The sequence below is a fragment of the Paramormyrops kingsleyae genome, chromosome 1, assembly GCF_048594095.1.
Source record: "Paramormyrops kingsleyae isolate MSU_618 chromosome 1, PKINGS_0.4, whole genome shotgun sequence".
Lineage (NCBI taxonomy): Eukaryota > Metazoa > Chordata > Actinopteri > Osteoglossiformes > Mormyridae > Paramormyrops > Paramormyrops kingsleyae.
Window position 1 is genome coordinate 69,421,703 of NC_132797.1, and position 25,081 is coordinate 69,446,783.

At 40.2% G+C, this 25,081-nt stretch overlaps 2 protein-coding genes across 2 annotated transcripts; both read right to left on the reverse strand.

Annotated features, from left to right (window-relative positions):
- Nucleotides 1–5,689: 5,689 nt before the first annotated feature.
- On the reverse strand, nt 5,690–15,459 carry asmtl (acetylserotonin O-methyltransferase-like). The gene is made up of 13 exons (XM_023801475.2): nt 15,013–15,459; nt 14,411–14,542; nt 13,597–13,644; nt 13,447–13,511; nt 13,020–13,084; nt 11,528–11,636; nt 10,870–11,182; nt 10,162–10,336; nt 9,327–9,511; nt 9,082–9,214; nt 8,853–8,996; nt 8,635–8,757; nt 5,690–7,006 (listed from the first exon to the last, which is right to left on the reverse strand). Exons 1-13 carry the CDS (start codon nt 15,103–15,105, stop codon nt 6,801–6,803), a joined length of 1,791 nt encoding a protein of 596 aa, XP_023657243.2. The 5' UTR covers nt 15,106–15,459; the 3' UTR covers nt 5,690–6,800.
- A 3,856-nt stretch (nt 15,460–19,315) lies between these two features.
- Nucleotides 19,316–24,834, reverse strand: p2ry8 (P2Y receptor family member 8). Its single transcript, XM_023816071.2, has 2 exons — nt 24,782–24,834; nt 19,316–21,230 (listed from the first exon to the last, which is right to left on the reverse strand). Exon 2 carries the CDS (start codon nt 21,209–21,211, stop codon nt 20,153–20,155), a length of 1,059 nt encoding a protein of 352 aa, XP_023671839.1. The 5' UTR covers nt 21,212–21,230; nt 24,782–24,834; the 3' UTR covers nt 19,316–20,152.
- Nucleotides 24,835–25,081: the final 247 nt, after the last annotated feature.

Sequence of the window (25,081 nt, forward strand, 5' to 3'; positions counted from 1 at the left end):
GCCACATCACCCCAAACTCTGCTGAGCATTGGTGAAATAAAGCATTGGGAACAACAAACCAGGCCCTTGCACATCCCCAATCTTATATCTCCTTCCCTGACACCAAAACAATGCTGATGTTGCATAAGCATAAAAATCTCCAGCTTAGTTAACCGGAAAAAACAGCTACCATGTGTGTCAATGTCACAACCCATATTCAGATGCTGTGTGAGATGTCGCCTCTGTTTTTTGGGTTAGGGTTTTGGATTTTAATTTGAAAATAAAATTAGTATATTCACAACTGGACCCCCCCCCCCCCCCACATCATCATGTTACATAAGGTGTGAAATTTGAAGTTTTATATCTTAAGCTTTAAATTTCATGTCCCAAATTTTTTTCTTATGTAAAGTGAGGAGATGAAGGTGTGATATGGAGGTCTCCAGATAAACTCAGGAAAATACATGTCGTATTACCCTCGTTCGATAAAACATACCACCATATCAAAGCATACATCTTGAGCTATTGTAGATATATGCATCAATGAAGCAGATTTTTTTAAGAGTGGCACTGCAGTTTCACATCTGCATGCAATTAAATGATCTGGTGTCTCTGAACTGTCGCTGTGGTGAACTTATCAGAGTCTAATCTTTCTCTGCGCTCAAGTAACTCCATGATCCTGTACCGGAGAAGCTACCGGATGATAGATGGCTATTTAAAGGAGGTCTTCAAAAGCACAGTATTATTACACATTTTGTAATGTTATTCACTGTGTCCAGGCCCTTCGCTTGCACGCAGGCCTGACCAATCAAATTTCAGGACCCATCTTTTGTGAGCCACGCCCTCAGCAACGCACTGGAGGTGAATGATCATGCCATCTGCTGGCACTCTCCCAGCATCACTGGGAGATCTGGAACTAACTACCAGGGTCACTGGCTCTACAGTGATCTTTGTGGGTTTTTAAAATTGTTTTTACTTCACTTCTTGTTTTCTTTTAGAGGTGCCTGTTGCCGTCCTTCCCACTTTTAATAAGGGCAACAAGGCCGCCATTTCCTCCTGCCCATTGGCTAGTGGCCCATCTTCTCCTGGACTTTTTTTTTTTTTATAAAACCACCCGGGGGAGGCCGATGATGATATGCCTACTGTTGCCAGTGTGCTTTTATTTACCTTTACCCTGCCATGACAAAATTGTACTTCCATGCAAGTTTTTAACTATATGGTATGCTCTTTACATATTAGAATTTTCACATTTTTTCCCTGTTACACCTTCAGTTAAGAAGGTTTAATATTCACCCATTGCCTGAAACTGTGCATCACATTCAGGGTTGTGGGAGGGTCTGGGGCCTATCCTGCAGGCAGAGAATAAACCAGGATGGGGCACCAACCCATCACAGGGCACACACACACAATTTGGCAGCTCCAGTCAGACTCGGCATGTTTTTGGGCTATGAGAGGAAATGAGAGTACATGCAGGAAACCCCCTGACAACATGAGGAGAACATGCAAATCTCACACACTGAATCCTGATAGAGTTGAACCCCGATCACAGAAGTGTGAAGTAACAGCACTAACCACTGCACCATCATGTCACCCCAAGTTTATGATCATTATTATTATTATATAATAATAATATTTGTATTTGGATAGAAAAACAAATATGATTTGTAAGGTTCAGATGTGACAGAACTTGAATTTGATAAGGAAAGCAAGTAAGGCAGAGGATTGTAAAAAAAATTCCATTATATTTTTTATATAATACACTTCATATTTTCATTCTGTGCCGATGTTCCCTCAAAGCAGGAGTTCAGGGATTTTCATACGATGTGCTGAGATGCAGTAGACAGTGCAGACAAACAGAACAAGTGAAAAACTTAAGCCAGTGCACTGATTACCTTTGGTGACTTACAAACATTAAATAGACCAAAGGTAGACTGATATCGGACAGAGGGAATGCTGACCTTTATGCTGCTTCCTGTAGGAATGTGACACATCGCGGAACCACAAATAAAATGAAATATCCATTTCCATCTACATAACCTTCCACCCACTTAAACTATATACAGGAATAAGAGAAGAAGAGGCTGTATTGCAGTGAGAGTCACATTCACTGCAGGGCAGTACTTGATGCACAAGTAAATTAACATCATCCGATGATGACGGTGAAAGCTGTCGACTGGGGGGAGGAGGGGTGGTGACGGTAGTGGAGGACCCTGTGCTTCCGTCTGGGAAACCCTGTGCATTAAAATAGAAGCCAAGCATAGACCTTATCAGGTCTCACACTAACATGAGTATCTTGGGACCCAGTCCACGTGATACACTGCTCAAGGTCAGTGTTCTGGCCTTGATGCTAAACATGAGGATTGGGGCTGAGCCATTTCTGACAATCTATCTACTAATGTCTCAATACAAAGCAAAGCTTTCCATTTATTTCTATGCCCATTGCATGTCTATCTTTGTACTTCATCATACAATAAAAAAGCAAAATTCAAATTGATCAGGCAGCAGAAACAGTATATGTGTCCCGATTAATCATTTTAACATAAAGTTGTAAATAATCACATTGCACTCTACTGAGAGTGGAAGAGAGAGGGTAATCTCTTTGGTTGAACTTAACACAGAGCTTTGTTTTTTACCTCAAAAACCACCACAGACGTCAGTTTTCATCTTGCATTCCTCTGGAGTGTATTCTGGCTGGCAGCAAGCAGGCAGATTTTTTCTAGGAGATTTAACTTGCCTTTTTGCCCCAGGGAGACAACATTCAAAGTCATTAACTGCAAGACAGTTAAACAAAACTAGATAAAGGTTATTCTACCATGTATAAGCATTTTATAGCCATCCATCCATTATCTGTCACTTATACAGAAACATGATGCCGCTCATCTGGGGCTCGGTCTAAGCAGGGATGCCCAGACCTCCCTCTCCCCAGCCACCTCCTCCAGCTCCTCCGGGGGGATACCAAGGAGCTCCCAGGCCAGCCGAGAGACATAATCTCTCCAGCGTGTCCTGGGTCTGCCCCGGGGCCTCCTCCCAAGGGAAGCGTCCAGGAGGCAACCTAGATCCTAGATCGATGCCTGAACCACCTCAGTTGGCTCCTTTCAAGTAAGGGCAATAAGGCTGTCGTTTCCTCCTGCCCACCAGCTGGGGTCCCCTCTTCTCCTGGGCTATTTTTCAATAAAGAAACACAATAAATGGCCGATGCTCATATGCCTACTCTTGCCTGTGTGGTTTTATTTATCTTGACCCTGCCATGGCAAAATTTTATTTCCATACAGACTCCAGTTTTTATGTGCAGTTCTATGCTCTTTATGTATATGAATTTTCACATTCTTTTTCTTTTTTTTTCTGTTACATTTGCATCTTGTACATACCTTCATAATGCATTATAATGCATTCATAAAGTATTATAAAGTTGCCTATAATGCAGTATAAAGCATCTTGCTGACACTGCACAGATCCGTCGATCTCCCGCTCTCTTCTTCCTTCACTTGTGAGCAAGACCCCGAGATACTTAAATGCCTCCACCTGAGGCAGTAACTCACCCCCCCCCCCCCCCCACCAGGAGAGGGCAATCAACCCATTTCCGTTCAAGAACCATGGCCTCAGACTTGGAGGTGCTGATCCTCATCCTGGCCGCTTCACACTCAGCTTCAAACTGCGGCAGTGCATAGTGCAAGTCATAGCCCGATAATGCCAACAGGACCACATCACCTGCAGAAAACAAAGATACGATCCTGAGGCCCCTGAACCGGACCCCCTCCGCCCGTTGGCTACGTATATAAATTCTCTCCATAAAAGTTATGGACACAATCGGGCAGCTGTGGCAGAGTCCAACACCCACCGGGAATGAGTCTGACTTACTGCTGGCAATGCGAACCAAGCTGTCGCTCCCTTTGTACAGGGATCTGATGGCCCACAACAGCGGCCCCCGTACCCTGTACTACTAAAGCACCCCCCACAGGGACATGATCGTTTACCATTTCCAGGTCCACAAAACACATGACTGGTTGGCAAACTCCCATAAACCCTCCAATATCCTTGTGAGGGTAAAGAGCTGGTCCAGTGTTCCACAACCAGGACGGAATCTGCATTGTTCCTCCTGGATCCGAGGTTTGACCAACGGATGGACCCTCCTCTCCAGTACCCCAGCATAGACCTTCCCAGGGAGGCTGAGGAGTGTGCAGGATCACACACGCACATACGACAGAGCTCTGATTCCAGGCGGCTTGAGACAAGGCCTACCCTGGTATGAGAGGTACTCTTGGCCTCGGCATAAAAGAGGGGTTAGTGACAACACACACACACACACACACACACAGATAATAAGGGAGGCCTGCATTCCAACTTTTATGGCCCAAAGATTAAGGGACCTACAAACGCCGCGCTTCCCTGAGTGCCATCATCCCGTCAGCTCATGAGCCTCTGCAACCAACTGCCAAGACCCCCCCCCCCCCCCCAACTTCCTTTCATTCTAACACCTAAGTTGTTCTGTTACAACTTCAGGGTCGTGTTTCCACAAACTGTGCTTGCTTTGCAGAACAGTATTTCCCTTTTTAAGGTTACTCATTTAAAACTGGTCATTGCATTTCCATAATTACATTCTGTCTGTTTCTATTCCGTTATTTCGTGTTTGTTGTTTGTGTTAAGTGTAATGTTAGTCTTATGTTAGTTGTAGCGTTTATTGACTTTGCACACCGCAGATTCAAAATTTCATTATTCAAAGGTGTCTTTTTAATTTCAGTATAACCTTCATACACGAAACAAAACCTAAGCTTCACCCAGAAACTGTTATAACAGTGATAACTTAGCACCACCCATCGGTGGCTATGAACCCATCGTAACAGTAGGGAGGTCTCATTTTAATGCATGTTTTGCTTTCCATAATGTTGTTAAACGGCAATTGCAATGAAATGAAACTGAATTACTGAAAAAATTAACAACCCTCCACCTATCTCTGCAGGTAGCACCGTGCACAAATCTGTACAAGTCCATTGTTAAGCACATATGCAGAGATGCATGCACTACAGCAGCGGTTCTCAACGTTTCTGCACTGCGACCCAATTTTTTACCATGCCAGCTCAGTTGCGACCCTATATCAGTTATAGATTTAAACTAACGCTATGATCAAGTGTACAGTGTGCTCTGCAATTTATGCCAATGTTTATTGCACAAATCTGATTGGATGTGCCAGTGAATTTTAAATTAAGCATCTGTGGTTTGGCTACTTGGATTGGGTGAGTGTTCAGTAGTTTCGTGTTAAGCAGTTGTAGAGTCACGGCCCATTCATATAGGTTAATTCTAGGACTGGGGCTGGGAAATTTGATCGTGGATCAGCATAGAAGCTTGCTGGTTGTAAAATGCTTTCATTCCCAACTCTGCCTCATGACTTTCAAAACATGCCAAATTTGGGTCACGACCCACAGGTTGAGAATCGCTGCAGTACAGGAAATGAACAGATTTAAACTAAGTGCGTATTTAGGCTGTAAGAGGAAACCGAAGTACCCAGAGGAACTCCATGCAACACAGGGAGGACAGGCAATCTTTTTGCTTAGAGCCAAGGTGGGATTGGAGGTATAAGGATACGTGCATGAATTCCTCTAGGGATCAAATTCAACATGTATATTGTTATGTTACAAAAAAATTATCGTGCAGAGAGCATGATAGTTCACTGGGAAGTCTCGCATCGTTGGGACAAAGTTCCAGGCCACCACTCATGGACCTTTAACAGGATTTTAATTTTTTTTAAGTTAAAACAGATGGAATATAATCAAATCCATGGAATAGTAACAGGCTTTGATATCTCAATACCCTCTCTGCAGCAGCTCGGTTTAGAGCAATGATTTCCCAATGTTTCCCAACTCAGTCCTCGAGCAACCCCGGAAACGGTTTGCTCCCTCCCAGCTCCCAGCCAATCAGGAACACCAAATATCTGGTACAGGGTAGCTGGGAGCTGAGAGGAAGCAGAAACGTGGACTGTCCGGGGTTCCCCAAGGACTCTTTTGGGAAACACTGGCTTAATGAATGAAGTAATTCCTGGGTGTATTACATCTTCTGACCATCTATAACATTCAGTCAATCTGGCAAAAGAAATGAGGTTCAGATGAAAGTTTCACTTTTAACATTTAAGGCTGTCCTAAGAAAATACTATTACAGTCCATTATTGCAACACACACAAACCTTTTCTCATATCTTTGTGGGGACCGTCCATTAATTTCTATGGGCAAAAACCCCTGATCCCAACTCTGATACCCTAACCCCCACCCAGCCCTAACCTTAACCATAAGTAACCAAACAAAATGCAAGTCTTTGGAATTACTCCTTCGGACTCTCCCCTCTGGCAGAAGGTTGCGGTCCATTGGGACCAAAACATCACGCCATAGGGACAGTTTCTTCTCCACCGCGGCCCGCCTCGTCAATAAGGCCAGGGACATTTGCTCAAATACTATTTCCCCATCCTAGTACAATCATGCTCTCTCTGAAATATGTACGTATTTCCAAATTCCTTGTATGTGTGAATGTACTTGGCAATAAACTCTATTCTGATTATTAGTTTTTTTTTTTATTCCAGTCACAAATTTTGATAAAATTGAATTTCCCTTTGGGGGAACCGAAAAATGTAATGTATACACCCACCCACACACACACAACCACATCAGATCACATTGGAAAATATTGAAACAACATGGTATAGACACTTTTGTAATCAGCAGTAATTATGAATTTTTCTTACAGTGCTGACACTCATCTCCATGGAAAAAAATTAAGTTATTAAAAAAAATTAAACCAGACAAATTCATAAAGACAGAATGTTGGTCCTAGGGTCTAGGTCACGGTTTCACACCAAGGATGGCATCAAGGAAGTTCCCAGTGTGTTTGATGCTGACTTGAGTAAATCCATATTTCTGCAGCAGAAGACTGTACTCAGCAGCACTCCTCTGTACTCCCTGAGTCATAGTCAGGGCTTGCAGGATCCCGCTGCTTTGTCCTCTCGTACCTTCATCCAGGAAGATCTCCGAAAGCAGCACTCCACAGCCTGGGTGTTTTAAACAGAGGCAGGTTTGTTTTGATTCACACCTTTTACTGACCACCTTAAAACACTGCAGAAATTCCTATTAAACGTAAATAAAAACAGAATATATATAGAATTTCTCAACCCAGTACTCAGAGACCCCCAGGGGCTCCACATTTTTGCTCCCTAACCAGGAGCTGGGAGGGAGCAAAAAATGTGGACCGTCTGGTGGTCCCTGAGTACCGGGCTGAGAAACACAGGCTAACTGTCAAACTTAATAATTTACCAGATAACTCTATTTCTTTAGTTTCTCCTATAACATAAAACATAGTTACTCTGGTGATGTTAAAAATATTGTCAATCACACCACTTTTATTAAATTTCAGCAAGGGACAGCATGGTGGCTTGGGGGGGGGGGGGCATTGTCATTAAATTGCCCTAATGTATTGGTGCTTTTCCATTGGCATACCAGAACAGACCCATACCCAAACCATACCATGAAGAGAGACTAATTCCAGCTCGGTTCCAGCTCACTTCGATTTTCCACTGCGGCGTCAGTTCAGTTGCGGATATCAAGACAGAGCGACAGTGATGCAAAACTGAAGGGACGCATATATACTGTCCACACGGTGTACAGCATGATTTATAATGTGCATTTTTTTTTTGTTTTTTACTGCGCTAATTCTGAGATAATCGCAGTGTTATGTTAGCATTGATGCTAGCGGAATTGGCATTCGCTTGAGTAAATTTGCATTATGAATCCATTCCGTTCAGCTGTTCTATAGTACTTTTTTAAGTAGGAGATTGAAATTTTTCAAGTTCTGAGTTACTGGGAATGCATTAATACATCACGATGCGCGAAACTACTAATTATTAATAATATATAGAATATGCCATTTTTTTTTCCTTCAGATAATCCATGCGTATCGACACAGATGATGGTGATGCAACCAGCTGAGTTTGGTTACGCTCGTGTAGGGCTTGGTTCCTGGTGGCAATGGAAAAGCACCATAGGAGTGAGAATGTGTGTGTGTGTGTGTGTGTGCACATGTGAGAAAAATCGCTGCTTAACATTCTGAAGTGTTGATGTAGAATTTTAAAGCTGTACAACTATTTTGTTTCCGAGCAGCACAATAGCTAATCAGCCCACCAGGAATACTGCAGAGTCTCCCAATTGGCCACTACGGGCAAGGTGTGTAACCTTTAATGGCCTAGTCTCCCATACAAGGTGCACCCCCATGCTGCCTTCAATAGGCACCACGACCCTGACCAGGATATGCATTTGGAAGACAGATATGCCCATATCTCATGGTTCTGTTAAGCATCCGGCACAGAGCAAGACTTAACTGCTTTTGTTTCAAACCAGAGAAAAAGTTAGTGTTTTTCAAATATTTACTGAAATCCACTGCTCTGAGGAAAATTAATAAATATTTATAGCAACATTATTTTACAAGACTCCAGTAGATAATGTCTCATTTAACCAATCACAGAATGAAAACTCAAAATGGCCAGACTAATGCAGTCTCTCATCTTGATGGTGTTTGATTAGCCAATAGTCTCCACAGACTGTTATAATTAACGTTAATGGAAACAAATTCTTGTGAAATGTTTCATTTTGCACAGTTCCTGAGGTTTTACCTATGAGCATTTACCTGGTTTGCAGATCTCTGACAGTTTACTCAATAAAGCATGTACTTTCTCAGCGGGCAAATGATGAAGAATTCTTGCTAAAATATAAAGATCGGCCTTTGGGAGGTCATCACTGAAGAAATCTCCTATTTCACAAGAAAGAATCAGTGTCCTTTTATTTATGTGAAAGGCACACAGTCCGAAATTTACATTTGTACAGACTTGGGGACCTCAAACTCACCAGCAACAAATGTGACCCTGCTGAGGTCCTGGCCACGAGGATGGAAGTGAGCGCACATCTCGACAACAGCAGGCAAATCGAAGACAATCACTGACAAGGCTGGGTGGACTTTAGAGAACGCAAAGGCCATGGCTCCAGTGCATCCTGGGGGGCGAATTCCACAGGTCATTCAAATTCAAACAATAACTTTTATTTCTAGACTAGACACAACTACAAAAAAGTGACGCACCTCCTAAATCACAAGCGGTTCTGAAGCTGGAAAGGTCGAACGCAGTCGCCACGTGGCTCCCGGCCACCTTGGCCATGCTGTGCATGGCTTTCATAAACTGCAGCTGTTTTTCCCTGTGGTTGCAGCAGCCATGCTGGGAAACAAAGACACGCTTACATGAATTTATAAACACATATGAGACCTGTTGCAAAAAAAAAAAAGTGATACCACAATAGGTACAGAAATCCAATGAAACGACTGATCACCTTTGAGGGTTCCTCGCACCTCTTCCCAAAAGCATGGTCATGCTGACTGACCCCCTCCAGAACACTTTGTTCCAGGTGGGTGAAGAGGGGCCAGACCCTCTCATCGCAGTAGAGAATGTATTCATTCAGAGCGAGCTCACTAGTGGACACGAGGTAGCGGCTTGTCTGCTCCGTGTTTCTGTAAGCTTTGGGTGTAACACAAAGGACATTATACATTTTAAGCTGCATTCCCTCTATCCCCACCTGTTCATTACCCATTTGTAAGGTGGAGCCCATTATAAGCTATATCTACAGTATACAGCTTTTCCACCCATTCATCCATTATCTGTAAATGCTCATCCTATTCAGGGTCATGGGGAGTCGGTAGCCTAAGGGCACAAGGCAGAGAATAATCCAGGACACAGGCCCATACCAGTCACTGACACACGCACATCTGTGGGCAATCTGGTAACTCCAATTAGCCTCAGCATGTTGACGGACTTGGGGGGGGGGCGGGGGGGGAAACCGGAGTACCTGGAGGAAACCCCACGACGACATGGGAAGAGCATGCAAACTCCACACGCATGGAGCCATGGCAGAGACTCAAACCCCAGTCCCAAAGGTGTGAGCCCTCAGAGCTAACCACCGTGCTAGCCCATGTTTTTGAGTCAACTTATATAAAGCAAAATATCAGCCCAATTGTTGGACACACATGAATAACAAGAACATCATCAACAAAAATATAAGCCAGAAATACTTGTCACCCAATGGTAAACACAGAAAATGCCACGTGTGCAGGTTTCATGTTCTACTTGTGGGTTTCCTCCCCAGGTGAGACGCGGTACAGGGATCTTACCTATAGTGTCTCCTAGCTTCAGCTTCTCCAGAAGACCGAGGGAAACAACAGCATCCAGCAAGCGCTCAGTGCCCATCAAAGATCCAGAAATGTTCCCTGCTACCTGTGTGGCACTTAGGTACTCTGCAGAGGCCAGCAAGTCAAACACTTTTAGCTTACAAGCTGTGAACAGAGCCTGAAACAATAATAAACACAATTTACTTTATGCGTAACAAAATGTGTCAACACACACCAATATGGATATTCACGTCACATAGACGATTTGGTAACACTTTACTTGAGGGGGCACAAGTAACTTAGTAACTCAGTTACTACTCAAGTACAAATCATGAACAAATATAGTAAAGGCTTGAAATGTTATGATTGATTAACTGATGGGATCAGTACGTAAGTAACAGTTAGTTTCTGGCTAATTAATACATTAAGTTAGAGTGCACTATTACATTATTTGCACCCGCTCAAGTAAAGTGCCACGTAAGATTTTTCAGCTAAGTATAATTTTGGATACTGTAAGGCAAGTCTTCCACCAACAAGTATGGTATGTGTTTGTAAAATATAATGTGATATAAAGAATTATAGTTCCATTTTGCTTGGTGGTGCACCGTGTTTTTGGACATTTTGTTTTTGTTAAAGGCAACTTGAGTAAAGTGCAAAAGCATGCAATTCCTCTACCTTCCTACGAATAGCCCAAGTCTAAGAACTAAATACCTTTGAAGCTTTGAATCCATCAAGCAGATCAGCAATCCTGTGCGGAAACTCAAATCTGTCACGTGACCCACATTGGGCGACATTTCGTTTGCGTACGGCACTGCTGTGATCTTCGGGAATCTCGCCTGCCATCCCTTCAGCCGCTAAAGTGCATCTTCTGTCTGCAGTGTCACTGCTGGGGCTGTTAAAGATTTTATCCAACTCCTTGCAGAAGTGATTGAGGGGAAAGCCCACCACATTCAGGAAGTCCCCCTGTACATGTTCCACCAACATCCCCCCCAGGGCCTGGATCCCATAACCTCCAGCTTTGTCCCTGTTGGAAGCAAAAGCATTAGCAGTTAATGCTGCATACTTTTGAACTCGCAGCTCAAAGCAGACAGTATGCAACTCACTCCTACTTTACAACTTTTTGGGACAATCGAAATGTAACTTTGTAATACAACCACTATGAGTAGGAATATAAAATTTAAAAGACATTTTTTAAATTTAAAATTACATAAAAAGACAATCAGTTTTGCCTTTGACTTTGAAAAGGAATATTCCATATACACTACAAAAAACCCACAGAAGTCTGTTATACTGAAGCCTAAATTACTCAAAAAAAAAGTAATATGACTCTACAAATGTGACCTAAGTAACAAATGAAATTTGGACTTACATTGGCTCTCCACTATGTATATATTCCCATAGCATCTCTTCAGACAAGTCTGCAAACTTTACCTTAGTCTCTTCATAAAAATCCACCACTTTGTACTCAATTTCCTGATCTGCAAGATGTCAAAATTTACATATATTAACAAACATGGAGTCCAGGCAGACAAGATTCCATGCAGTACTGCAAAATATTCATGGCAAGCGATATTGTCAAGAAATGTGGCAGCGAGAACCATACAGCAGCAGGTCAGAGAAGGAGAATATAACTGCGGTCAAGGTCATCCTGATCTGACCAAGACAGAGAGCTGTAGTCTGGCCAGATAACGCTGGCCTTATGAAGCTACTTGGATGATGTCACAAGAAAGATCAAGGTAATGGGGGGAGTCAGGACTGGGGAAGAATTATAAAACAACAAAGCAGTCAGCCAGTGACTGATGGACAACTAACGAGGGAATGTTTTACAGAGCGATAGAGTAGAGTGACCCAGACTACAGACATATTTTGTCAGGCTTCAATATGACCTTGGCTATATAAGCAGTACTGTTGGCACCAATAGGAGGCCTTGCTCAAGCTGGTGGAGATGCAGCTGATTCACTTTGTGAAGCCAGGAGGGGTTTCATAAGACACCAACAAAGATCATCACTGCCTCAAGGCCTGTCACGGACATAATAAACGATCTTAATGGGAAGAAGGAACAGAGGAGGCCAATGAGAGGGAGAAGCAGATGAACACTGAGCTGATTGGCTGCTGAGGCTTTATGGGCTCATCTACTTGGCCTCTATTGAAGGATGCGGATATCAGGAGGGGGGAAGGAGCAGGCCGACAATGCTGAGAAACGCAGCCTCTGGCTATGACTTTTCACAGCCAAAAGGGAGGATGAAGAATATTTATTTAGCAGATGCTTTTATCCAAAGCGATGCAGATTTTTTTTTGAGATTACAGGGTCAGCAATATTTTTTTTTTTGGTGGAGGGGGGGCTTGCTCAGGGGCCCTATGGTGAAATCAGCTGGCTGACTCTGGGATTTAAACCGATGACCTTCTGATCAAAGTCACAGTATCCAAACCAGCTGAGCCACTCAGTGCCCCCTAGAGTTACAGACCTCTAGTGTTATGAGGTGTGGTGTAGTGGACGGTGTGATGGTACAACAGGAAACTCCGGCTGTGGTGACGAAGAAAGAGCACCGGCAGAGAGAAAGGATCCTGAAAGCAGGTGCAGGGGGTGACGGGGGAGGGGAGGGGGGGGGTTATACCAGACCACTCCGCTACCATCAAGATTGGGATCAAAAGGGCAAAATATTAATGAAGGCCTGCCTAGCAGGTGAGACCCTTACCAGGGTGTTCAACTCAAAATATCTGCAGCTGGGTAATTCTAAGACATTTTTAAGAGCATCCGTCACTTCAGGTACGTTTAGGGACCAAGAGTATGCATTGCATTCCTTCAATTTATGGCACCTGAACTTCACGAGAAACATTTTTTCCATTTCACACTGACTTACCTTCTTTCTCATGGCACAGAATAATTGCCACACCTGTATACACACTGTGTTCTTTACCATTCAACCTGAAATACAGGGAATTCATCTGTAAATTGTAATATGAGACACAGAAAATACTTTTTAAATGTACAGCCATGTTTTCACATCTTATTTCACCATTTAAGACACCTGGCAGTAAATAACACCATTCCAGTAACAGGTCATGACTGCAGCATATGGGAGAAGTTACATACTGGGCTTAAGATGAGTTTCTCGATGTCTCTTAACTTAACGACCCTATCAATGATAAAATACTTAAATTTTTCTCTCCAGTGTTGAAACCTCTTGGCTACCAACACCTAACTCATTTACAAAAAACAAATGTCATGTTTGTCTTCATGAAATGTATTAGTTTGCAAAAAAACACAGTATAGTATAAAATACGAACCTAGAAAGTATCCTGTATGCATCCTGCTTGTCAACAGGCTTTTCAAGAATCAGACCACCAACTGTCTGGGGAAAGCTACGAATTAGATTAGTGTGCAGAATTTCTATTTGCAATATCCCCAATATCTCACACAGTGCAGTGTCTGCTTACCACTATGGTGTCTGCTCCAATTACAATATCAGGAGTCTTCAAGTGCTTCTAAATTACACAGTAAAAATCAGAAAACATAAAAGCACAAGTCATAACTGTAAATTCAGATTCTTCAATCTACCGTTTCAGCTGCAGAGCTGTGTCATGAGAAACTGTCAGGTATATTTTAATGTACAAAACTTTTTAAAGCATTGAAAAACTTTTTTTGCATGTGTTATCATTGCAAGGGATCAGAGAAACAAATGATTACAAGAGGATTTACATCAATATATAAACAAAACACAAACACACACACACACTCATACTCAGTGGCCAATTCATTAGATGTACATGCTTGCGAATGCAAACAGTTTTCTCCTACAAACAGCAAAACATATGATTGCAACTGAATACATACAGCATGCAGATTGGGTCAAGAGAATCACTTACTGTCTGACTACACATTATAACAATTAAGATGTCAAATGCAAGCAATTTTGTGTGATTGTATACATGGTACACAAAAACAGCCATGCTCCCTTGATTTTCACACCGTACGGTGTCTAGGGTTTACAAAGAATTGAGTAATGAACAAAAGACCATCCAGTCAATGGCACTGGCCACAAACATCTTGTTCATGAGAGATCGGTTGTGTCTTGTGGTCTTCTCTGAATGCACAAGCTACCCACCCCTGAAGTGGTTTTGGAAGAAAAAGAGAATCAAGGTATACCAAAAGTGACCACTGAGTATACACATAAAAAAATATTTGTAAACAAATGGTGATGAACAACAGATATGGATTTGTGCCAGAAGGCATTGCAAAGACTTCACTAACAAATGGCATCCGCTTGGCAACCTCCAGAGCCTTCTGCTTCGCGGTCTCCACGGCATACTCATATGGTTTTTTGAACAGTGCTTTATCCAAGTTCTCCTTAAACCATGATGGGACAACTTCAAACCGCATTCCCTGTAACAACAAATGATGAAGGGGTAACATTTTTCATGACGGGGCACAAATAATACAGTATTATGCTATTACTTATGCATTAATTAACCGCAAACTAAGTCTTAGTTACATACTAATCATAAGTTAGTTCATCATTAATGAATCGTGACGTATGTTTTACCTCAAACAATTACTATATTTGTTACTTTATCTCTAAATTCCGTAAACTTTTGAGTACTATTCAAGGAACAAATCATGAATAACACAAGTTAAATACTGATCTTGTGCATCATTAATGAACTGTAACGCATCTTTTATCTGTAGTAGCGACTATATTTGTTCATGATTTGTACTTCAGTAGCAACTGAGCTATTATTACTAAATATGTGTGCCCAGTCAAGTAAAGTGTTACTGATGTACGGAAAAGGATACATTTCAACATTAAGATTTTGGGTATTTGGCAACAAGAGAGAAAGAAGAGGAATTCTTACCACATTGGTCAGAATTTCCAGTCTCCTTGGAGAAGCACTTGCTAGGACTACAAGTTTGCCACTCAATTTGGATATGACTGGATTCAAAACCATAGTGAGTTTATGACTGTCCTCCGATTTGAAGGTGCAAACTTTGCTGTCAGGAACGGTACTACAGATAAATTCTTGAAAAGCTGGTTAATGCTTATAGCTAGGGAACTGTATCAGTTTTTATTTTTATTTTAACAAAACTGTGCTACCGTTGCTATCATATAAAAATTAGATGTAAATAACGTTACGCAAGAAAACAGAATGCTTAACTACTTAACTTTCACTTTCAAACACCAAACTTCGCCTCCTAACCACTTACACAAGTAAACATGCAGGAAAATACCGCACTCGACCGGGTGACGTGAGCATTTTCAATTAGTGCTTCCGGTTCAGTTACAGTTGTGTTTCAAAATAAAAGTACGGGTCATGCATACATGCATTATATGCGTAGGTAAGTAGTACTATTTACGGAATAGTGTGGCGTAAACGTGTTGTCAATATGGAATATGGAATATGGAAATGGAACAATATGGAAAGGGAAGTCCAGGTTTGATATATGACGCAGTGGTTTTTTTTTTATATCTAAAATGGTACAGTGAAAGTTTTGTCTAGAAATAGCCTAGTTAGTCTAGAAATTCAGAGTTTCACGTCGTCTCGGGTTTTTAAAACATACAATTTTGGCAGTAAATATGTTTACTGTTTACCTCAGCCTGATGACGTAGGCCTATCTCATTGAAATTTCTATTCGATTCTTGTAATAAAATATGATTTTCGGTAGAAATCAATAATAAGACAGTGGGAAAGGTCAGGGTGGGAAATATTTGCGAAAATATTGCGAGGGAATACAAAACTATATATATTCAAAAAATATTTTCTCACCCTCACCTTTTAGGGGCTCCGTAGTAATTTATCATTAATCTTGAACAAATATAGATGACAAGAGGTTTCCAGAGCTATCGATATTTATTGTTTTGTGCTGACAAAATTTAAAGGACAAAATTTACATACATGTCACCTGGATATAACTAATTATCTTGCACATGCGCAGTCAACGCGCAAGGTTTCCACTAGGCAAAAACCTGGGCTACACGCGCACCGCAGGCACCCCCTGATAACCAATTTACGTCACGCCCCCTCATCCGCTTTTGAAAGCGCATGCGAATAAGGGAAGTACGAATTGGAGTTAGGGGCGGCATGGTGGTGCAGTGGTTAGCACTGTTGCTTCGCACCTCTGGGACCTGGGTTTGAGTGTCCGCCTGGGTCCCATGTGTGTGGAGTTTGCATGTTCTCCCCGTGTCGTCGTGGGGTTTCCTCCGGGTACTCCGGTTTCCCCCCATGCTGTGAGTGAATGGTGTGCGAGTGTGTCCTGCAATGGGCTAGCCCCCCATCCAGGGTTGTTCCCTACCTCGTGCCCGTTGCTTCCGGGATAGGCTCCGGACCCCCCACGACCCAGTAGGATAAGCGGGTTGGACGATCGTTGGATGGAATTGACCCTATTGGCAAAGCGCCGATAGCTTGACCGCAGTTAATGGGAAAGTCGTAAACTTTTTACTTCATCTTATGATGATCTGAGATCTGAGATCTTGAAAAGCGCTATATGAATAAAACATATAATAATAATAATAATTGTAAGTGTATCAAAATAAACTACGATATACAAGAACCACAACATGTATCAAAATAAATTACTGTATTTCTGTACTTTAAAAATACAAAACTGTAATACTTTTATATAATACTTAGATATATACTTTTTATATATACTTTTTAATATAATACTTTTCCAAGGGAGCATAAAATCACTTATACCCTTCTCTTCACCAGTACTCTGACTCAGTTGTTCAGTGGAAACTGTACATTTCTTTGCCTAATGAGGCATGCCATAAATCTGACATGTCCAGACAGTCAACAAATATTCTTGGCTGCCTTTTACATCCTAGATGCTCAAATATCCCTGTGATCATCCAGATGAAGGTTAGTTTTAAAGTAACCAACAGTTTAATGTTTAACTGACAGCTTGGTAATATCTCATAATTGTTTAATAATTTACTTACTTGGTGTTCGGTAACGAAGACCCTACTTTGCATCAGCAGACTCAACAACAAACAAAGCATTCATAAGCAGACAGCACATAGCACCATTATACGTAGAAATGAGTTTCTATGTAATTAATTAACCATTCAATTGTTTATCATAAATATAATAAATTATGTGTCAGTCACTGATGCAATGATATGCAAATACATAATCCTACTAAACAGCTACTTCAACTAGGGTACAATCCAATTATTTTGTAATCAATAATTTAGTTATGAACGACTGGAAATTTGAAAGTTGAAAACAAACATTTTAGCACATAATCAACAATTATAAAATGATCACATAAAATGTTTTTATTTTAAATATACTGAGAAATTAGCAAATGAACTTGTCAAGGAGTACAAAACCAACTCTAACCACTGAACCTATCGATTGCTGCAAAAAATGGGTTTTGTACATATTTACAGTCTAGTAAAAGCATTGGCTGAAACACCAATAAAGCTAAACAAAGAATATTTAAATCAGGTATTCCAGAACTGTTCAAAAGTTCTATTAAAATTCATGCAAACTTCTCTGAGTGCAGGTGATAGAGTAAGTGTGTGAATTGAAAGACTTGTCTGCTTGATATAAGCCACTATCTTGTGTAAGTAGGCACCATTCAGAGGCTGCGGGCTTTGAATTGCCGTTTTAAAGATGCATGCATCATCGCATAGACATCTCAAGGAAAGTATTTTACAGTATATATAGACTACAAAAATAGAAAGCACTTAAGTATGTTGATACAAAATGTTAAGCAATTTTCATCAGCTCTATCAAGTTAAAATTTTAAATTCATGTATCATAAATACTGCCCATCCCTACTAGTTCCTAAGAAATGATAACCAGCTTTAAATGACTATTGACCAGTGCCTTTGCCATCACCCATCATGAAGAAAAAACTCACTCACAACTTGTGTGGACAATGCTAGTAACTCAACTCCACTCCAGTTAATGTGAACAGGATGCATACAATACCATGTGCGTTCAAACCAAACCTAGCTGTGACACTGCGACATTCATTGCTGTTCTACTTAATATGCTTGTTTGCAGTTTTTGAAATGACTTCTGCGGTTTTGCAAGGCAGCGAGTTCTACATAGAATTACATTGCTAACTGAGTCAAACGTATCTAAACCACAAGGTTTTTCAAGCCAGAACATGTCTGCATTGATTTCAAGCATTGATTTTATGCACAGATTTATTGATAGAGTATCTGTGCACTTCACAGAAATACAGTCATTTTGTTATTGTCACACAAATTCCTTTATATTTATAAAATACAGGATTTTTTGTTTTATCTACCTGTAAACCATATGACACATCAGTACAATTCATATTACAGGAACTTTAACAATGCTTACTGTTACAGTAAATTGTGTGATCATCAGAAAACAGTTTAAATGTGGGAAAGAACCTAAATAGAATTTACATACTTTTGCATTAAAAAAGAAAAAAAGATAACAGCACAAATAAAGGAACATCATCCAATAACCTTAAAGCGACATATTAGGCCTACTTTCAGTGTGTATAATGTTTATATACTGGTCAAGTGGAAATGATATCCGCTGGGACACAGCAGCCTATATCGTAACTCAGCAGTATTAAAATAATATTGCATATTAAGCAGTATTTACTGAAATCCACAAATGACACTGATTTTTCACAACATTTATTTCACTTTCAGCAACTTGCACGGGCACTCGAGCATATCTTGTGTAGCTTGCCTGTTTTGTAAACACTGAACTCCCCAAGCATGCATTAAATAGTATGATATGTTAGGAATTATTCTGTTCAGAATTCCGCAAAAATAAAACATCTAAATTCTACATACCTGTTGTATGAGTTTGCATGAAAAGTAGAAGGCATAGATACTAGTTTTTGAAAGGAGCTGCAGGTGGTAATGAGATGCAGAATTCATCAATTAAAATGAAAACCAAATCAAATTGTTTCTGTATATGATAACTATTATTCATTTGAAGAGGGGTTTGAGTTTCCATCTAAGATGATTGTGACAGCTTTATTTCAAGAAAAGCGATTGCAGAAGTACTTCCTCTGAAAGTTGGTGCTGATACCCATCCTGATGTAGCCTACCATGTGGCATAATAAATTTGAAAATAAATGCAAAATAATTTCTGCTAAATGTACAGGACAAAAAACTGTGCTGTTAAAAGTGTATAAATAAGTATTGCAAAGGCATCTGGGAGACACATTATTTTATTACATTCTTTCAACAATAACAATTGTTTTATGAAACTTGTTTAGAACTGAAAACATTATTTCAGTTTGTGCTTTTTTATTATAACTGATAAAAAAATACAGGCACATACATAGATTTCATTATAAAAACCAAAAGAAATGTTGAAACAGTATTATATAAAAAAAAAAGCTTTAAAAATAGTACTGTCTAACTTCCTGAGCTGTATATAAAACTATACACAAACTTTTAGTCATCAGATTTCACATTTTCACAGATTTTGCATTTCACATTCAGTTATAGCTTCCAGTAAGTTACTTAAAGTCATACCGTTAATGAACATACATTTACCACAAAAAAGGTTTCGGGTTTAACACATGCAGAATCTCAGATTTTTTTAAAAGTAATGCTGATGTGCTGTCAGTGACAGCCAGAAATCTGATGATAAGGCTGCATTTTGATTTTTTTTTATTTGAGAATGAACAAAAGCACTAAAATAAAGTAAAAATTTAATGAAACTTACTGGTAAAACTTGGTTAAACTTAGTAGCTCAGTTACCAACTTGTCTAATAGAATATCCAAAATTTTAATTATTTATTAATCGGTTGATTTTTAATGCTAATTAAATAATTGCTGACTATTTATCAGAGCGTTGGTATTTGGATGGTTGCTTGACTCAATACGGCAAAAAAGGCCCCACCAGGAATATTTTTCACCATTGCATAGACCACAAGACACAACCGACAAAAATGTTTTCTTTTTTCAAAACACATTTAGTATTACCATAATGTAATACAATATATATACAGTATTATAATATATATATTTATTTTCCATTTTTAAATTGTCGACATAGGAAGATTAAGATCATAATCATCACCATTAGCCTGAGACATGGATCGAGCAGAGAAAATACTTTCTCTGTGTTGGTCTGACATGCAGCTCTGAGTATCCCCACTGCTGTTTACTTTCATTCCCAGAAGCCCCCTCAACTTTCGCCGGAATTCTCTGGAAGCAAGGTAATAAATGAAAGGATCCAAGCAGCTGTTGATGCAGCTTAGTGAAAGAGAGAGCTTGTATTGCATGTAAAAGGAACCATTATAGAACAGCCTCCGAATTATATGAGCCAGGAGAATGATGTTGTTTGGTGCAAAACAAACGATAAACACTAACAACACTAGCACAGCAAGGTGCAGAGATCTTCTCTTTTGGTTACTAACACAGCGCTTGTTGACAAGTGACTTGATGATGCTGACATAGCAGAACACAGTTATTATGAATGGGATCAGAAAGAGAATGACAAACAAGGTAAACAGAAAGACAGCCCAGTCTGTCATTGTAGGAAGCATGTTTCTCTTGAGGACATCGAAACAGGTTGTTATATTGAGGTCAATCACCTCAAAAGTTAGGTCGGTGCTCTCCAGTGGGTACAGAGCAAATAATACAACTGCCCACATAATCACACATCCAGATATTGCATATTCCCTCCTACGCTTCATTTCCCTGAACTGCATGGGCCGAACAATTCCCAGGTAGCGGTCAATGCTAATGGCAGTCATGGTCAGAATAGAACAGTACATATTGGCATAGAACAGAACAGTCATCCCGCTGCACAGTCCAGATCCAAAGTTCCAGTTATATCCATTGCTCTGGTAAATGATCTGGAATGGCAAGGCACAACCTACTGCCAGATCAGTGATGGTGAGGTTGATCATGAAGATGATGGACGGGGTCTTGGGCGAGGTGCGGAATGCCAGTAACCACAAAGAGAGGCCGTTTCCAGGAAAGTTGATCAACGTGACAATGATATATAATATAGAAACAGCATTACTGGCTGTCTTGTCCTTAAACAAATCCAGCGTGGCGTTGTCAAGCTGAGTGACGTTGTCCAAGGCCATACTTAGTTTTAAACTCAGTCTAGAACAAAATCGCAAGAAAGATATTGAGTATTTTACCATGGAAATATATACGACCAATTTAATTAAGCTATCTTTGTGATTTATATGTGATGCTATAGTCCTATAGTCAAAAGTTGAAACTCTTGCACTACTCAGAACACATTTAGTATACACATGTAGTATAAACAGATATGAAATTCCTATTTGGAATTTGCAAACTGAAAATAAAACAATCCTGTATTATGATAAGGACATGCATGTCCATCTCTCTTATCTGATCTGTTGCAATTACAGCAGGTTTTTGTCGCATATAATGCACAGTTTCATACAATGTAACAGTATGAAACAGCTTGGCATTTACCAAGACTGTGCAAATCCTCATCTTTTGTTACTAACTATCACTTGCATTACAAAGAGAAACAAATTTTCACTCACTGTGCTTTTTTGGTGTTTACTTACGATCTTTACTGCAGTGTTTAATACAAAGTGTTTTTCTTTTTTTGGAAAACTCATGCAGTATCTTCCGGAGCAGAAAAACCACATAAGTGTTACACCCAGTTTTTCATGATGATTCTGCCTATAAGGCTGATATGACGGTGTTTTTTGGTATGACAATGTGCCAAATGATTTGCTAAACTAATTGTCAGACCAAAGTCACTTCAGGAGAACATGATTTCTCATTGTTTCCTAGAAATTGCAGGTGTTTTGGCATGCACAACGACTTGCAAAATTGTCCTTATATGCCACGATTATCTATTGTTTAATTGCATGCAGTTTCTCAGTATAATTGAGAAAACCATCTGGTAATTTGCTGTTTAGTACAAACTATACACTATAAATATACACTTAATGCATTAAAACCTGTTACAGTGGATACTACATTACCTAACCCTATCACTAACTAAATATGTAACCTTCTCTAGGACCACAAACTCAACTTCAGCGGGCCAAATTTTAATCACAAGAAATGCCAAGGGCTCTGGGCTGGGGGGTCGGGTGGGGGTTGTGTGCCATTAAGTATGATAATACCTACATCTATGTTTTTGTAACAGTAATTGTTACACTATATTGTTATGCACATTATTTGTTCGTATTTCCAGAAAGGTCACACCTTGCTTTTTTATTGAAGATTGATTGTTGTTTGCTAGCTGTCTAGCTTTGCGTCAAGAGAGAGGCTTTGTGAGGACAGCAAACTGTCAATAGCTTTACCATTGTAGTATTGTATTGGACGAGGCACGAAACTAGAGGTGCACAACCAACTTTCAAACGCAACTTAACTTATTCACGACCAGATGTGGCGAAGGGCACAAAATGAAGCCTCCCGGACTGGATATTATTGTCATGCATCTAGGTTCTAAACAGGCGTGTAGCCATATATTGAAACAACAGGTCTGAACCCACCTGAAATTATTTTGTAACTGATCACGCATGTAGCCAGGTATTAAAATTAAGAGGTGGAAATCCCCCCCCCCCCCCCCCCCCCCAGTCAGCAAAATCTATGGAGGGGAACTTTATTGAAACATAATTAACACTTTTAGGTCTGTATACATTTCTCAGGACAGTTTATCCATACAGCACCAGGGCTGTCGCTGAGGGGGGAGGACAGGTATGTTATCCTGGGCCCTGGACTGCAGGGGACCCTGGTCTACAAATCTTCAAAGACACCCTAGTTGACAGGGGCGCCAGAATTCCCTGCTACCCCCCATGAACAGCTCAACAATGTGTTTAAGCTGCAAAAGGCCGTAACCAGCCCAAGGTAATGATTCAGCGAATTAGTCAGTCCCGCTAACATTAAAAATAATTCATCACTATTTAAAGCAAACGATCTAATTCAAATTGCTCAGACATATTGTCAAGATGTCAGTGTAAGTCAAGATGTAATTATGCTCCTGATGCCCACAATTCTGAATGACAGTCATTTCTCACTTCCTCACTGTCACTTATTATTTTCTGGTAGTAACTGATTTTTACATCAAAGGTGCTAGTTCCAACGTTGCAAGGCTCTGCATTACATTTAAACCTCACTGGGAAGAGAAAACACTCGCATGCACGTTTAACTTCTCCAGGTCTGTTGTGCATGTGATGGCTTATACTATGACGACTTGCATGTGTAGTCTTGGGAACAGAACTGTTTCACTGGGAAACTACATAATCCATTCTGATCAAAACTATACAGGCCTGCACTGGCCATCTGGCATTTATAATCCCAGTCCAGCCCTGGGACTTAAGAGCCTGGTAATTATCTGCCACATGAGAACAACTGGACATGATCATTTGCACTAAACCCTTTTGAAATATGTGGGAAACAATGACAAATAATGTTTACTGCTGTGCACAAGTGACTTCATTGCAAACATGCCAAAGTAATCAAAGAAAAAAATGACACAGTCGTTACTAAGCGACTGTAAGATGGTTCTAAGGAATCCATATTCATCTAAATTCATAAAGCACTTAACTTATGTATTCTTTACAGGCCTGTATGAAAGTACAAGCAAAACTCTTACAGCCATGTGAATATTAGTAATGATCACTTTCACTTTAGTGAGTTAGTGTACATACTATAGGCTCTGCTGTTAACTAATTAGCTAGAATCTTCTTGATTTGTTTTTCTTTTAAACAATGGATTTGTGTCAGTCTCATAAGATGGGGAAGTTCAGCTTCGTAGAGGACTTTTTCAGTGCTTCAAAAAAACACCTCAAAAAAAAAAGAAACAAAAGCAAAACTCACTCCCCTTTCATCTCCTCTAGGAAGCCCCTAAAAGCTATTTCTACACAAAAAAAGCGATGAAATTACATGGTAAGAAGTAAAATCCAATGGCATCACAAAAACATTGTTAACTGAAAGGTGAACCCAATACAGTAAATTTGTATCTTTCTGTCTGACACAAGATTTATTATACATTGTTAAGCTCTGCCTGAGACTTAACAGAAAAGTATGATGCCATCTAAATGTATATCAATACATTTTTTGCAGAATCTTGCACAACTAGGCTAAGTCTGAGTTCACGAATGTATGTTTTCCTCATTCTACCTGGTTCTGTGCTTTCTGACTCTCACATATTAGCTCAGGCTTTATGCGGGTGTGATTTTTTTCCACATGATTTATCATGTTACCTTTTTGTATGAAAAAATACTGCAGTCCACACTCTGATTTTTTTAGAATATGCATGAACTTCCATTCAAACTTGAATAAATTCATACTGTTGATTTTTCGATAGCCGCACGGTCAAAATATAGGTTATTGACCAAATAATTTTGACCTGCAAAGCACATTTTGGTAAACCCGCTCAGAAAAGCGTGCGTAGTAGGTAGTAGCAATGTAGGATACATAACTTGGGTTCATTTTGCAATATTACGAGTTCATGAACACTATGTACTATAGCTTCCTGAGGTAAAGGGAGCAAGCCGTACTCAGGAAATAGCAATTTATGCACAAACACCACTAATCTGACACAAAGTTACACTATGTTTCTTTATATTAGACTGTGACTACTATAACTGGAGAGTGAAACTGAAAATGGTCACTCATGCCCCCCACAACACAAAAGTGAAAAAACAAAAGCCTTCTTACCACTCTGAGAACCATGTGCTTGTTTAGACTGTGTCAGAGCTGCATGTATTAAGATCAGGAAGTGGTGGTGGGTTTTTTAGTGGCTTTCAGTTAGCAGGTGGACTGGTGTCATCACCACGTGCTCTGATTCTACACTTTCATTGCAAGACTAAATGCAAAACAATCTTTTCTTCCTGTTTTCGTCCTGCATGGAGAAACTAAAAAGTACACTTTTCATAACTGGAAAACATCTTCTTAGTATGTTTTGTTAAAACCTGCATATATCATGCTGTGGCAAGTGTGTGTATGAATGTGTCATTT

What these genes read in the sequence shown, in the direction of transcription:
- p2ry8 (XM_023816071.2), bottom strand. Translation starts at nt 21,211, where the DNA reads ATGGCCTTGGACAACGTCACTCAGCTTGACAACGCCACGCTGGATTTG.
- asmtl (XM_023801475.2), bottom strand. Translation starts at nt 15,105, where the DNA reads ATGGTTTTGAATCCAGTCATATCCAAATTGAGTGGCAAACTTGTAGTC. An exon ending in TTGGAGCAGACACCATAGTG is followed by an intron (nt 13,512 to 13,596) that starts GTAAGCAGACAC and finishes AGCTTTCCCCAG; the next exon opens with ACAGTTGGTGGTCTGATTCT. An exon ending in TCTGTGCCATGAGAAAGAAG is followed by an intron (nt 11,637 to 13,019) that starts GTAAGTCAGTGT and finishes GACATCTTGCAG; the next exon opens with ATCAGGAAATTGAGTACAAA.